The sequence below is a fragment of the Parasteatoda tepidariorum genome, chromosome 2, assembly GCF_043381705.1.
Source record: "Parasteatoda tepidariorum isolate YZ-2023 chromosome 2, CAS_Ptep_4.0, whole genome shotgun sequence".
NCBI classification, from domain to species: domain Eukaryota; kingdom Metazoa; phylum Arthropoda; class Arachnida; order Araneae; family Theridiidae; genus Parasteatoda; species Parasteatoda tepidariorum.
The window spans coordinates 78,088,786-78,105,988 of NC_092205.1; the positions used below are offsets into that span (position 1 = coordinate 78,088,786).

At 28.9% G+C, this 17,203-nt stretch overlaps 1 protein-coding gene across 1 annotated transcript in view; it reads left to right on the forward strand.

Annotated features, from left to right (window-relative positions):
- The window catches only part of LOC107453736 (dual specificity protein phosphatase CDC14C), a 104,557-nt gene that overhangs the window by 67,253 nt on the left and 20,101 nt on the right, over positions 1-17,203 (forward strand). Inside the window, exons 4-7 of the mRNA XM_071176930.1 lie at positions 11,333-11,425; positions 14,670-14,749; positions 15,715-15,781; positions 16,700-16,762. Of these exons, the coding sequence (XP_071033031.1) occupies positions 11,333-11,425; positions 14,670-14,749; positions 15,715-15,781; positions 16,700-16,762 (303 nt within the window). The remainder of the gene's footprint in view (positions 1-11,332; positions 11,426-14,669; positions 14,750-15,714; positions 15,782-16,699; positions 16,763-17,203) is intronic.

Here is a 17,203-nt window from a genome sequence, read left to right on the forward strand (position 1 = left end):
AGAGCCCAAGGTCAAGGAAACTGAGATGGGCACAGTAGGCCTTGCCCCTATATGGGCTGTCGCGCCGCTGAGTTTTTAATTAGCCTATCCAGTAAGCAGATGTTAATGTTAAGGTCCGTATACCTTTGTAATTTTGAACCAAATTTAGAAAACAAGTAAACTTGTATAAGAGACTAGTTATTGTGGGTATTTTATCAACGGAATGAACCTGCGGTGCATGGAGAAGGAAACCTCAAAAAGCTTTTACGGTCTGCCTGGCGGTAATAGGGATTCTAATGCACGATCCATCTACAACTGAGAACGTTTTGCAACAGCACTGTGGTCTGCTAGGTGCCAACTGGTACAATCATTGAAAAGAATGTTTTTGTAGTGATTGGCAACATTTAGATTTTGACTTTTAAACCTTAAATCATATTCATATTTTTTTTACTTACTATTCAAACGTATGTATATAACGTATATTAGTTGAGTAATTATGCTTTCAAGTGTTCCCGGGTGTGGAATTTGAATCGACCAGCCATCACTGGGATTCGAACCCGGTTCATCTCATTGGAAGGCGAACGCTCTATCCTCTGAGTCACGTAAATCTTACATGTAATTGTAACCACGTAATTGATATTTCTTTTTGTAACCTAAAACTTTGCTTTAAGAAAGCACTGTACTAGGACTGCAATTACAAATTTAAATATTTATATAATTAGTGTATTATTGTTGACAGAACTATTTCGTTTTTACAAAATAAGACTTTATTATGAAGTCCTTGCGCTATCACTTTGTTTTAGGAAAAAAATTTTTTAAATGACGCTAGGCATAAAATGGGTTAAATGAAGAAATAAATTATGAATTATCTTTGTTTCGGTTTAAAGGTGATAGTTATATTTTATATTGTTATTATCCGTTCTTTCTCGAAACATTTTGTAACAGCATGATTAACACGTGCCTTGGTAAGAACAGTAAATTTATTTTAATTGCACTGATAGAAATAATCCGTTATTTTTAATTAGTTACGGGAAATTATATGCCTCAAATAAATTTTATTACGATTTTAACCTTGGAAACTACCGCCTGGAACAAGTTTATGTCTTCACGGCGAATCAAAATTTTGTTTCCCCATCGTTCACCCGAAATAAATTATGTCATATTTACTGATTTATTAAACAGTAGTTAATATTTGCATATATATAGTTATTATTTTTTTTTCAAAGTTGAAGTGAACGACTATACCTGAAAAAATATCCTACTCTGACAAGCTGATTTTTGAAATATACTTGATTAAAAACTTAAGAAACTATGAAAACAGTAATAAAAAATCAATGTATTCCCAGAGCTAAAAAAATAGGCTCCCATTCTCTAGACTTGCCAGACGTGCTTTTTTAAAAAGGGAGAGAGATCAACGGTATCGGATGACAAATCAGCGATGCTGTTTGTTTTTTTAAAATTAATTAATAATTTAATTATTTTGTCTAGATTTTTTTCCTTTTTCTGTTTAAATTCTCATTTGTTGTTAAATTAAGTAAAATAAAATTAATTAACAGATACCTTATTTACACTAAGATAAGTTTAAATAATTTTGATTGCCATTCGAGTGAGTTTATTTAGGATATCACAAATATCGGAAATACGGAGATATTGTAATGTAATGGAAAAACTTACCTAACTGGAGGGAAAAGAATATGAATAAAATATTTTTCTAACTAAATTACTTGTAACCAGAAATAAAGTTTCTGGCTGCAGCCTATCTACTCGGCATTTGATATAAGTTTTGATTTATGGACGAACAAGCAGACAAAAATTTCATGACAAATGCAAAATGAACAGGTTGAAGCTAGAATCTTTTTTCCCTTTTCTTATTTTTATTTATATTTATTTATTATTTATTCATTTTATTTTTTTGTTAAGAAAGTTTTTTTCCACCCGGCGTTTGGCATCTTTATTTGACTGACTGATATAAATCTTTTTGGTATCTTTAATTTTTGGAGACCGAAATTGTTCAGTATGATTGATTGAATTGATTGCTTCATTGAATTGATTGATCAGTGATTGATTCGATACCTTCAATGTATAGCCTGATTTTATATAATTATATTTTTGATACTATTATACACATTGCAATAAATAATACACAAAATTAAAAGATATTTTTTTTTTTTTTTTACAAACGGAAATGTTTGATACAAGATCCTGTTTTTCTCTGCTCTATAATCAAAATTTTTACGCATATTTTGCAGTTTCACTTTTTCGATTGTTTCTAATGTTGCACAAGCACATTTTGTAAGTTCTTACATTGTTTTCGGCCTCGGTGGTTCATGAACAGTGAACGTATTCATGAACTTATCCTTATGAAAAATGCCTACCTGATGTAAAGTCCGGGGAAACTGATGGCTATGTAGCTAAAAGTAAAACACTTTTAACCTCATGCTTACGCTAATGTTAGTGAAGCATCAATGCCAGGAGCATTGAAAAACGTAGAGAAGCATTAGTGCAGCATAAGGATTCGTTGACAGTGTGAAACTACAAAATTCTGGAAAAAACTTGATTACAGAATAGATGATTGTTGAGTAACAAAAGGGTCACATTTTGAAAATTTAAAATAAAAATTTGTAAATTTTTCTTCTTATTTTTTTAATTTCCTGTATCACATATTGTGACGCGTGTAACCAAAATAAAAAGTAAGTTACAGATCCAGTTATTCGTTTTCCTATATAATATCGATGTTTTGGCTCCATCTGGTGTTTCAGTTTTAATACTTCTTTTTTTTTCATTCACAGTTGTAAAAAAATTTCACAAAATTTATATTGATTGACCGTATATTAGTTTGATATCAATACTTAATCACTTTAATTATCTTTCATTTATTTGAAAGAGGAAGTTAGGCAAAGGTTTCCTCATACAAGAACTTTTAACTCATCTCTTTCATCCATTTCTAAAAATAGAAGCAAATCTTTCGATCTTTCATTGAATGCAAATTCTTAATCAAATATGTGTCTTCACATTATTTTTTTTTAATTAAAAAACACTATTATTTTCTTAAAGTAAAGCCAAACTTCGAGCTTCAATTAAAAAAAAATGTCCAAACTAAAAACCGATGGCAAAAAAGGGAAAGACATTTCTGGCACATGACAAGAAATATAAATAGAACACTTTTAAAAAAAAGGTTTGTTTTGTCCGAAATAAGGTACACTGAGAGCATGTAGTACATATATCGCTGGCATAGAGGAAAATTTTTTGTATTTTTTTCAAATAAGGAAATAGTTGGGAACTAGTTTTATTAATTATTAATTGCATTTAAGATAGAATTAACATTAGAAAGTATTGTTTTCTTAATTATTTAAGTAAAAAAAAATTTTTTATGTAATTTGAAATCTATTTGAAGTGTTTTATTAAATAAAAGATTAATTTCTGAATATGTTTACTTAAGTTTTTATTTTTTCGTATTTTTCAAAGTAATTTTTAACAAACTGGCGGCAAACAATTGTTTTTTGTATTGAAGTGGATTAAAGACTTATTAAAAATGCGAGAAAGATATAATTTTGCAATTTTTAAAACGCTCCCCTTAAAATTTTTCGTTGATGCAAATTTAAATTTCAAATCGGTAAAAAATAATCTAGCAAACAAATAATTTTGTTAAAAAGTGATAAAGTCTGTTACCATACTAAATGGTTAAAACTTAAATATTCGCTTTCACTATTTCATATTATACGCGTTTCTTAATCGTAGACATTCTTAACAAAATAAACAAAGCGAACATGCAATTTACTAAAAGAACTCTCGTTACTGAACCGAGTGGTAAATATTATAGTTAGTAATAATTAATTTTATCTATCTGGCCGCTTGGGAGTAATGCATTCAGTAAATCACATTTAAAGGTAAGCTTCATATTATTTCTAGATTATCTTTCTCTGAATATATTCTTTTTATTCAAACTTTTACCCAGAAGAAATTAATTCCTTTGTAAAAATTATTTATCATCATTTCATATTTAACTTTATACTTAAAAGAGAATACATGATTTTTTACTAAAATTTGATTTATTTACACTTAAAATAAATCTTCTGAATTTTTTCAGTGTGCTATAATTTTGTTTCCGAAAAGGTTCTTTAAGCGTCCATAAATGATGTTGCATTTTTTTATTCAATATTATTGTCACGAAGTTATCACATTTCAACACACCTAAATATCCCATTGTAGCACGTCACGATAGGTTACATAAATTTATAAATTTAGAAGCAAAGCCTGTTATGTTATAGATCAAATTTTAAATTTTATTTTTAAACTTTAACTTCTAGTTTTAATGGTATTAGTAGCAATTGCAGTAATAATGATTTGATGTGCATGGAGGGATTTAGTGTGATTTTGATGGAAAAAAAATATTTAATCAGCTGATTTTAAATGTGTGATGTCACCGTGTTTGTTACCATTCCCTCAGCCTTGTCACTAGCTGTCATATAATTCATAAACCTCCTTCCTCTCCTTCAAGCGTGACAACATTTGTGAGCAGCGTTTTGGAACATTTGTTTTTCTAATTCAAAATAAAATCACACTGTTTAAAATTGAGAAATAAAATATAATCTATTGATTATAGATCATGCTATCCGTGTGAATTTAATCCTTTTGTGCATATTCAATATTCATTCAATTATTTACAACTATATATTGGAAACAGTATAAAGCGTAAAAATCATTTTATGGGAAAAGAATATGNCAAATTTGGGTCGCGACATGAACATATTTCTCAAATTTGGGTCGCGGCTTAAAAAGGTTAAGAACCACTGATATAAATCATAAACCTCCTTCCTCTCCTTCAAGCGTGACAACATTTGTGAGCAGCGTTTTGGAACATTTGTTTTTCTAATTCAAAATAAAATCCCCCAGTTTAAAATTGAGAAATAAAATATAATCTATTGATTATAAATCATGCTATCCGTGTGAATTTAATCCTATTGTACATATTCAATATTCATTCAATTATTTACAACTACATATTGGAAACAGTATAAAGCGTAAAAATCATTTTATATTAACTGCCCTTTTTGATTAGAATTTACTTAAAATTACTGACTTAAGTACTTCCCACTCCCTTAAAATTCCATTTTCCGCATTTATAGATAATGTAGACTACATATTTTAATATGTATATGTACATATGTATATATACATATGTATATGTATAAAATATGTATATGTACATATTTTCATATAAAATTCAAGTCTTTTCGTAAATTTTTTCTCTTAATAAATAATGGCCACTGACCAATAGATGGTCGTTCGTTGAAAGAGATACTCGTACGTTATAAGCAATGGAAAGAGCGCTGGGAACGTATCTGAGACCTTTGGGTTCGTATCCTGAGGCTGCAATCACGCTTAAGAAGATTGAACAATGGAGGGAAAAAAATTACCTTGAAATAACTTTTGATCTAATGATCGGATTTTTATGTACTAGGACTTGAAACTTAATGCCTCGAGATGTTGACTTAAAATTTGATAATTAATTTGTGCAGACGATATTGTAAGTTACGAAATCAGACATCAAAACGTGCTTTTTCTGAATAAACATACTTTTTTCGACAAGAATTTCCGAACTTCAAGAACATTTGCTTCATTTCCGAAAACATACTAGTAGTTTGATGAACGGAATTCAAGATTAATGCATTTGAATTTTCAACATTCATTGTCCTGAACATCCTTCTAAAATGTATTAAGCGAGGAAATTAATGGGTTTCCATTTCAGTTTCGTGTTAAGTCACTGGTAAATGCATTAAAAGATATTATCAAGATCCCGTTATCGTTTGTGCATTGAATGTTGCAAAGGATTGTCCTACAAATCATGCAGAATTGTTGAAGCTGCTGTTCTGTACATCGCAGATTAGGAAATCTTAGGAGTAACATTGATGTCTGTTCGCTTAGAAATTATGTTCATCTAAATGCAATCCAATGTAAATTCCTTTCCTAATTGAAGCCAGATTTTCTCAATAAAATTCCACGAATTATCGTCTGAAAGTAAAAGATTTGCTGCAAAAGTGAAGTAAGATCCAAAAAAGTAGCTCTTGCATGTATGTAAAAGAGTGTTTTTATATTTTAATGATTTAAATTCTTTGTTGTTCTAAATTTTGTTCATATAAACATACTCTAGTATGAAAATTAATAAGAGAACTTTCATACTTTATCGATTAACCTCAAACCAAATTGATGATGATAAATTTTGATGATATTTGGTTTAAATATAGGTGTTGATAAAACAAAAATACACAAAAAAATTATGGTTAAAAAAAATTTATTTTGACATTTTTTTTAAATCTCTGGTGGGTGAAACTAATGAAAATTTTTTTGCCATGATAAAAGAAAAATTAATGACAAAAGAAAAAGAGAACGCTTTTTAAAATCACTTGAAGCTAATTTGGTAATAAAAACATTGCTTTCCGGATGATAAAGTTTACGTCGTTTTGCTTTTTACGTTACGATATTTTGGGTGATGTTGGAAGCTATGCTCCAACGCAATCATCTGGTATTTGACAAGCTTTTATAATAAAATCGAAGAGTAAATTAAAACCTACTTTGACATTATATACCTTATCAATGTAGGATCTATAAAAAAGTATGTGCGTACATATATTGAGCCAACACAGAGAGAGAGAGAATTTTTTTAGAATAGATAAGACTAAAAATTGTTTTTTGAGCGGGGCAATGGGGGGTTAAATAACTACGCAACATATTGCTTTATGATTGTACCCTCAGACCTGTGCTATTAATTGTTAGTAGTTGTCTTGACATTCCTAATTTTCCTGATAAAAAATATTTCGTCCTCTGATGTCTAGCTTTTTTTCCTGGTGCTCCAGACTTTGTGTGTTTAGTACAACCCACCAATAGAAATGCTTATTTTTAAAGTAAATAAAAAAGAAACTCAATCAACAATTTTATAATATTAAATATATTATAGGTTATTTTTTAATGCAACGATACTATAACAATTTTTTATCTAATACTATAAAAATTCTTGTTGTCTACTGCTCCAAGTTAAAATTAACTAACGTTATAACTTTCTGACTAAAAAAAGTCATTCTTAATTTGATAATATGTAGTATATTCCATTATTCTTTTACGATAAAATTTGCCTCAATTATACTTAAATGGAGTAAAATTATCTTTTTCTTTAATTCGTCATTTACTTTTTTTTTTAATAGTTGCCTTGTATATCTAGACTGTACAAAAAATGCCCTGTTTTTTGTGCTAATTTTTTTTCTTTGACCTGCAACGAGACCTGTACTTTTGCACTAATTAATATTGACCTGTGGACAAAGAAATTAGACTCATCCTATCTTTTTTAAAATAAAACTTAAAGTAAAATAATTTACGAATACTGTAATATATACTCAACGCTAGTCGAAAAAGTAAAAGCAATGTAATTTTTTTAGGCTACATAAACGTCAAACGATTAAATTCGTCTACATTACAACGTCAAACGTGATTGAAAAGAAAAACTTGAATAACATCTCAACTCTTCGCTGCACGTGCTGAAATAACTATAATATCTTTCTTCCGGCGATCGTGCGTGTAGTTGCTTATATCACGGTTTTATATTATTTTTTTTATTAAGGAAAAGTATTCGCCTTCCTTTGCTAAGCAGAAAAAAATAATTCCGAATTGTTTTAGGAAAACAGAGTAATATAGAAAATGCTTCTATAAATAGTTTCCAAAGCCTTCTTTCCATAGTTTCGAAAAAGAAAAAAAGCAGTAACTGAACCAAAATTTTTAGCTAATGTATTGATCCATTTATAAATGAAGCGGAAAAGAGATTTTGAGAGAAATTTTATCTTTCAATTTTACTTTTTGCTTATATCGCCATATCTCGAGAACTTTTTAAGCAAATTAAAGAATTTTTGTACACAATTATGAAATTCGTTTATCTGAAGATAGTTCCATGCAAAATATACCATACCTTTTAGCACATATTTTTTGTTTTTCATTATTTTATTTAAGTTTGAATCGTAAAGTATAAAATTTTTTACATGATTTTAATGAATGTAATTTTTAAAGATAAAATACAAAATGTGAGCGAAATAAGTCGAATAGTTCCTGTGAAATCGAATTTTAAATATACGACTTTTTCAAGATTTTGTAGCTTAAAATATCGTCTGCTCTAATTGATTAGCATATTTGAGGCCATCCCCTTAAAACTTTAAAGATTTAATCCTAGAACGTGAAGATCTGGTTGTTACATCAAAAGTTATTTAGGGTGGTTCATTTATTTTTTTGCGCACTGTTATGTGCGTTAAAAAGAAGAAGAAAAAAAATGGACCACCCTGAATAACTTTTGATCTATTGATCGAATTTCACGTTCTAGGACTCATTCTTAATGGTTTGAGCGAAATGGATCGAATAGTTCCTGAGAAATGGAATTTTAACTATACGACTTTTTTAAAATTCAATTTTTCAGGAACTATTCAACCGATTTTGCNGCGCACTGTTATGTGCGTTAAAAAGAAGAAGAAAAAAAATGGACCACCCTGAATAACTTTTGATCTATTGATCGAATTTCACGTTCTAGGACTCATTCTTAATGGTTTGAGCGAAATGGATCGAATAGTTCCTGAGAAATCAAATTTTAACTATACGACTTCTTTAAAATTAAATTTTGGAACTTTTGCTTAAATTTTGCATTTTGCCATGTAAAATTAATTACATACATGATGCAAAAAATTGTATATCATGCAATTTAAGACTTTTTCGACTATTATTTAATACTATAATAAAGAGTAATACATATTTGTTGCTAAGATAAATTTTTTTGCATGAATTATCTTTGGATAAATGAATTTTATAATTTTTAAAATCTCTGGTTGTCCCACTATGGACTGACCGTTACGATACAGTTCTCGGAAGATCATCGAAATCAAGCATCGCTGGCAGCTGACAGTGAGTGGGTGGGAGACCGCTTTGATCAGACTGCGAAAGGAACGATGGTGCACGGTATCAGTCCTCGTTAGATTGAACGACCATAAAGAGCTCGACTTCGCTCTCAGGTCGTCGGGCTACTACGCCGGATGCGGGAGGTGTCATTTTCTCTGCAGAGGATCAAAATTGTGATGGGATGTCTTCGTATCATCCTCAAGGATGTTTCCCAGACCTTCGCTAGTAGCTCATTCTTCAGCTCTTATAGAGTACTACTGCTCAGGGTTCGTGATTTTTTTGATTTTCCTAAAAAAAATCAAAAAAATCGGATTATTTTGATTTAAATCGGATTTTTTTGATTGAAATCAGATTTTTTTTGATTTCTATTCAAAAACACTATAAGAGCTTTAATTTATGATTAAAAAAACCTTATAAATGTTTTATCAAAATTAAATTAATATTAAAACTATATTATAACAATATTTTAGAAGCTCTAACTTACTAAAATAATTTTTCATTATAATGCATAGCGACCATTTTGATACAAGGGCATGATTGAAATTAAAAGACAAGATAAAATAGATAATTTAAAGAATACTACTTTAACTAGTAACACAAAGTTTCAATTAGCACACCATAATTTTAATTTAAAATTGTGATCTCTTTTTTTTTCCCTCATGATTTATAAAATGGCAAAATAAATGCAACAGATTGTGTTTATAAATGTTGTCATTCATCAAAAAATAAATATTCAATCTATAAATTTTTATGTTAAAATATTCATTTTTAATCCTATATCAAAATACATAAGTTAAGCTAAAAAACATTTTAAAAAAATCTATGTACTCATTGGAATTTTTTTCACAAAAGAAAATCTGATAATTTCAAAGATACCGTAAACATATTATAAGAAGAAAAAAAAATACCAGTTAATAAACCCTACTGCTTCAAATAGACTTTGAAAGGGAAGAATGACACTATATCAGGAAAAAATATCTGAACTCAGCTTCTTTTTTTTTCTTTCTATTTTTGGCATATTAAGGTAATTTCTTTTTAATATTACCTCGAGCTTTAGAAACATAGAAATTTCCATCAATAAACTATAATGTAGATTTGAATTCCATGCTTTTTTAATCAAAAGGTAGAATTTTAATTAACATTTGCTTTTTTTTCTTTTTGAAAAAAAATCATGTTTATTTACTTTCTACAGCTATGCAAGTCTATATTAAGACAGCATTAAATATTTACTTTAATCTGTACTTTCAATGTTAAGAATCAAAAGATTTTTAAACATGTAATTTTAAATGTGTTTAACACACTCCAAGAAAGAAAGTAATTTCGTTAACTAAAATTAATTAATGCAGCAATTTATTTAAAATAAATTTTAAGACTAAGAAAAGAAAATAATAAAATTATCAATATTTAAAGCACTGTTTTTTAACTTTTGAAATCAATATAATATATATATATATAAATTAGTTGATTTAAATCAATGATTTTTTTAAAAAATTCATTTGATTTTAATCAGGATTTTTTTAAAAAATTCATTTGATTTTAATCATGATTTAAATCGTGATTTAAATCAAGCTGATTTAAATCAACGAATCCTGCTACTGCTACTTAAAAATCTCTTGATTTAACTTCTTAACTATGAACGATAAGCACACGTAGTCTGTAGCAATGCAGAGGAAAGTAGTGATTTCTGTTCTTAAATCTGATCTACTTATATAATTTGTTCATTATGCTCTTTGATTTTTAAACCCCTGTAAGTTTTTCAATGTCGGAAGATCATAAATTTGTTGCAAGAAAAAAATATTTCAGTGGGAAAAAAGTATTTTCTTGTTATTACTTTATAGCAGTGTTTCCCAAACTTATGACTTTTGTGTACCCCTTCTAAATTTTTCCTAACGCTGCGTACCACTGATAAAAAAATGAATGTACTTTTTACTATAAAAAAAAAATTGCGCAAAAGTTAAAAATCACAAATGGCTATTGACACCATTAAATATTAACTGTTAACTCTGCAAAAAATAGCCAATAGAAAAATACGTAATCGTAAATTTTTATGGCTANGATTGGGTGAGACAGAGTATTATCATACTTCGAAAAAGAATTTTATTACTCTCCCCCCAATTTTTTCTTCTAAAATGATTTTTATAATTGTAGCTAAAAGGATAACGTATTATTCGAATAAACATTTAAGGACTTTTGTTCACGGAGTTGCTCATGAAAAAAAAGTGTTATGAACTTAGTTTTGTTTCATTTTCCTTTATTTATTTCTTCTGAATGATCTTAGATCTAGATGATCTTAGTTTATTGGTCGAACTATTATTTGATGATTAAAAACTTACTATTTCGATTCATGACTGTATTTTTTCCCTCTTTTAATAAATTATTTAGTGCTAGGACTTGCATTGTTTTATTAATGAAATTTCCTCTTTTGCAGTCGAGAACCTTGGCCAAGAAGAAAATTGTTCATTACTCTTCCACAAACGGCGAGAAGCGTGTAAATGCAGCTTTTCTTGCTGGTTCTTATATGGTGAGAAATCCTGTCTGCCTTTGCTGTGATGCATTTGCTATATTGTAGTAGGATATTTTGTTTGTAGTTACGTGTTACATAGCATGATAACGTATGGTGTGCTACTTGTAACTTCAGGTCAGAATAGTCTCGAAGCTAAGATCAAGAATGACTATAAAGTCAAAAGTCCGTGTCTTGTTGAAGACTAACTGAAGATTTCTAAATATCTAAGAATTAAAAGAATAATAAATTAATAATTAAATATATGTATTTTTTTGTTGCATAAGTTACAAAGTAGAAACGGTCGGAATGGGCCATTAAAATATTGCGTAAACACTAAATGAAAGAGGTTTTATTTTCTAGTTATTGCTGACAAGGGGAGGAGGAGTATGAAACGCTTTATGTTTTGGAAACACAGTTTCTTCTTTCTAAGAAATATTCCTTGAAATCAGTATTAAAAAATTAAATAAGAATTACTTTAAGCATATATGGGATTGAGTTTGTGGTTTGCTAATTTTGTTTATAAGGAGAGTAAAAATTGATTAAAAAACATGAAATTTGGACTTATATAAGCTTTGAACAACTACTTAAAATAATTTACTTTCATTTATTTACTTTTTCACGCTTCTTTCATATGTAAATCTAAAAAGAGTATAATGTATTTAAGCACTTTAAGGATTCAAGAATGACTACCGCAGATGCATTATCCGCTAATTTTGTTGTTGAACTTAAGCAGCAATCGTTGTGGGCGTCACAGGGCTCCGATTTTTGAGGGGAACGATATGGAATTCACAGTCATTTTCTCTAAATTGTACAAATAAGAAGAAAATTATGGTGACTAAATATTTACAAAAAAATACATTATTTTATTTCTTTCCTGTTTTTAACTTTGACGAATTTAAGTCGATGATGATTCATAAAAGTTGTCTTTATTTGTTTAAAATATATTGTGTGGGCTTTTAGGTTGTAGTTTATTTACGTCGCACTAGAGCTTCACAATGGGCTATTGCCGGCGATCTGGGAAACATCCCTGAGCTGAGGATGTTCCGAAGACATACCATCACAATTTTGATCCTCTGCAAAGGAGATGTGTGGGCTTTTAACGATTTCTAATTACTGAAGGGGACATAATACTCATCGTTTCCCGGCCAACAATGCCCATGGTAACCGTACAATATGACTTCCCAAGTTAAGGTTACAATCTAGGAAGCAGACTACAGCATCTATTTTCTTTCTTTTTTGCCTTTTATAATTTACTAGAAATAATGTTATCAGCAAACAATTCTTCTTACGGCAAGGATCCCATATCAATGCCGTTAGAAATAACAATCTCAAGTTTCAGCTATCAAACTGGTTTTTATATTATTTGTCCTTTTTCCTCCTGCAATAAAAATTTGTCAAGGTATGTTGTTGTTGTTAATTTACGTCGCACTAGAGCTGCGCAATGGGCTATTGGCGACGGTCTGGGAAATATCCCGGAGGATGATCCGAAGACATGCCATCACAATTTTGATCCTCTGCGGAGGGGACGTCAAGGTATGATATCGTTTTATGAAGGAAAAAAAGTGCTATTATGAAAATACTAGCTTACTTATTTAAAAACAAGCTGATTACACATTCTTCCAAAGGGATGAAAAATATTGCAAATGCGTATCATTATTTTTCTGCTTATTAACTCCATCAAACAAGTTGAATTTTTTCGATCGATGGCGTAGTAATAGCATCAGAGTATGAACCTAAGAATGATTGAATGATTTCCTCATCTCTTTGCTTAGATATATAACTTTAAATTTATAACTTTTTTTCTACAGTAAAATAATCATTATAAATTGTGCATTCTGACGTGGGCGACGCTGCTCCTCCACCGTGGCTTCGCCACAGCTACCCACTGGGTAACGAGAAGAGAGTAGCAGATCTGGGATTTTTTTCTGTACCATTAATTCCAAGAAGTAAAAAGCAACGCAAGATAATATCAGAAACTATATATTCTAATATTATATAGCATAAAAACTAATGCAAAATAATTTTATGGCGAACGCTAGATAATATTAGTTTGCATAGAATCTAATATTATATCAGGCAGAGCAAACAGCGACCTCTTGTATCTTTCTAATATTAGAAGTTGTGCAAGATAACGTTAGGTTTTACTAGTTTTCTGACATTATCTAATATCAGTTGCTACTTGGGGTGACCACTTTGATCAGCCTCGTAGGGATCGAGATTGTGCGTTATCAGTCTTCGTTAAACAAATCTGTCGTATACTGTTCGATTTCACGTACAGATCTTCAGACAACCGAAGCGGGGAAGCCACCTCCTCTGCAAAGGATAAAAATTACGATATCAAATTATGATGACATGTCTTCGAATCATTTTCAAGGATGTTTCCCTGACTATCGCCAATAGCCCACTGCTCAGTTCTAGTACGATGTATATTAAGTACTAATGCTACTACTTATCGAATCAAAATATTGTTCATTGTAGATAAAACACATAAGATTCCAAATTGAAAAAAATCGATTCACTTCCATAAGTTACATGGACTTATTAATGATCTTTCGCATTGCATGCGTCGAGTTTTAATTTTCTAAATCATAGATAGGATCAATCAGATTTTTTGAGCTAGATCAAAGTTTTTTTATTAAAAAAAAATTTCAACTGCAGGAGCCGAAAGCGGTTGCCGTCTAGGAAATATGAGATCCTGATTGGAGAAATATATTTTCTCGCGAAAATTCACCAATCAAGTTCCCCTGTTTTCTCGACGGTGATCGGAGATGTGGTAATTGCATTTTGTGAGAATGCTCCGTAAATTCGAGCATGAGCATCTAATTTTGCCGCAAAAGCACTGAATTGCTCCAGTAAAAAACTTCCTCTCATGTGCTTTAATGCGAGCCGATATTATTTTTTTCTGATCGTTATAAAAACTGTAACTGTAGTTACATACTTTCAATGTTGATCGTCTGCTATTTTTTTGAAAAGTGTAAAACGTAAGTTCTGCAGATAAATCAAATTTCTTTAAGGTAAACAGAAAGTTTGAAGTATTTATAGTGGTCTTAATATTTTATTTAGATAAAAAAAGGCATTAATGTCTTATTTTCTTAGATGATTCATTTTCATGGACATCTTTTTTCGTTTTTAGGATAAGATCACAACTAAAACAGCTACTATTTCTTAGAAGCTGCACCTGTAATTTTAAATTATATAGCATGAAAACTAAAATTAAATGTGTATTTGCTTCTTTTAATGCGTGTTTTCTTTATCTAATTAGATCATTCAACATGGAAAAACTCCTGAAGAAGCTTATCGACCTCTCATTTTTGGAGGAAGCCCACCTTTTTTATCCTTCAGGTAAAAATAAATATAAACAAATAATAAATATTTCATTAAGTGTATAAATATTTTCTTGCTAAATTCATATTCATAAGAAATATTTTGAATCAAGTTTCGTTGAATATTGGTATATTTTTAAACAGCACATCCAGTTTAATTTTTTAACTGGTTCATCTGCCTGAAAATGTATGTATAACAATTGAAAGTAGGCGTTGAATATTGAATATTTTCTCTTATAGGTAAAGAATTACTCTAAATGCTTCCTTGATTCTAATGTTTTAATTAAGAAAAGTTAAAATTTGAGTTTATTTATACATATTTTTTTAATAATGATTCTTTTTTTTTTCTCTCTCTTAAATTAGAGCATTTGTAAATTAGGTAATAGTTTCATTTGATGTTTATTCACACCAACTGATATCACAGAGACTCAAAATGAAATTGTCCTATTGTTTAACTTGAAATAAATGAAAGAAAAATATATATAGCATGCCCAGGTGTGGATACGAGATGCCCTATCTGTAATATTTTTTTTACCCCCATTGGTTCTTGCATACCATTATTTAGGACTTTAGGAGTAAGCAAAACTTAGTGTTTGAAACCTTTTCCTAAATTATTCCTGTGTATGCATTAACATGAAGAAGAAACTATCTTTTATCATTTATTTTATATTAAGATTTTAACATTTGCAGTGAGTTGAAACTGAGTTTAGTTTTTGTTATTAATAATTATTTGCAATAAGCATCTGTTGGTTAGTTTTCATTGATCAAAAAGAAAGTATTGTATTGAATTTTTGCAGGTAGATTTTTAATGTTTATTTTTTAATTTTCTTTTCATCAGCAATCAAAAAGCTAGAGTAAAATATTTTATAGTTAATTTTTTTTTCATTTACTTTATAATAATTCTTATACTCTCCTGAAAACTATAACAGTAATGTCAGTATGTTATCTATGAAAATTTCTTGTGCATACTAATTTTTTTTTCAGGGATGCTTCCATTGGACCAACAACATATCACTTAGGACTTTTAGATTGTTTACGTGCCCTTAAAAAGGTGAATAGTATGTTTTCAATATTTAAAGTAATTGTTCTTCTTACTTTTCAGATTTCTGTTCTATTAGTTAAAGTGCTCAAAATGTTAATTTAAAATTTTTTTTTAACTAAATAAGCTTTTCAGAATATAGTTTTTTTTTCTTTTCTTTTTTTTTGATTGCTTGGAGTTTCACTTATGTAAACATGTCTATAATTTTTATTTTATTATGTTTATGGTTGTATGAAAAAATTTCAAGCATGAAAGATTACTATTGTAATTTTAATTTAAATAGATGTTTTAATTTAAATAGATGTTTTAATTTAAATAGATGTTTTAATTTAAATAGATGTTTTAATTTTATAAATAATTTTGCATATTGGACTATAAATTTAAGTTTCCTTTGTAACATAATTTTAACTGTTATTAGATATTTTCCTTAAAACTCAATATCAACTGATTAAATTTATTAGTATAGTTTAATTAGTGATCAAATAACAGTGACATTTAAAAGAGGATCTAATACATTTTGTGCTATAAGGAATCATTAAAGGAAAATAATATGTTAAAGCACAAATTCTGTATCTTTATTTGTGCTTCATTCATATTGTTATACTTTAAACATTTAACAGAAATTTTTTATTGACAAATAAAATTTTTTTTTTGCAGTTTTGTTGCTAGTTAAACATTATTTAAATTTGAAATTATTTCACTATTCTTCACACTTTGAATTAAATCGTGAGATCTAATTTTGTTTGCCTTAATTTAGTTTTAAATATAAGTTATTTATTTGCTAGTGTTTCATATGCAAAAAAGGAAAAGAAATCAGCTTCTGATATTGTTTAAATAAATTAATTTATTGTTAAATATTTTCAGAATCAACTATTTTTAAATATATGTATCTATATTTAATTATTATTTTTTTTGTTCTGTTATTTTCAGGCTTTAGCTAACAATTTCTTTAACTTTGAAAATTTTGATGTTGAAGAGTATGAATATTATGAGGTAAGTTAACAAAGACAAAATAGGTGAATCATTCAATAACATTAATATAATTATGAAAATTAAAAATTAAGAAAAAATTTGCTTTTAGAATGTATAATTTACAATTTTATCTGTCATTTAGTTACATTGTCATAGTTGATTGAGAACATGAAATTCAATCTATTTAGNATACATACATGTATTGTTATACAGTTAAACCTACATACCCCTTTAGCCCTCTTTCACTGAAAACTATCTGAATCAAGAATGCGAGTTTCAATTTGACAGTCTACAATGGTTGAAAGGAGGAAGGAGTTTATGAATAGATATGTGCTGAAGTTTTACAACAGGGGGATGGGTACTTGTCACTTATGGTTAATGATTAGTGATTACAGTGCTTGGAATCTTAAATCTTGGAATAAAATTCTTAACAAAAGCTTCTGAACCAGTAGATCTTCCCGA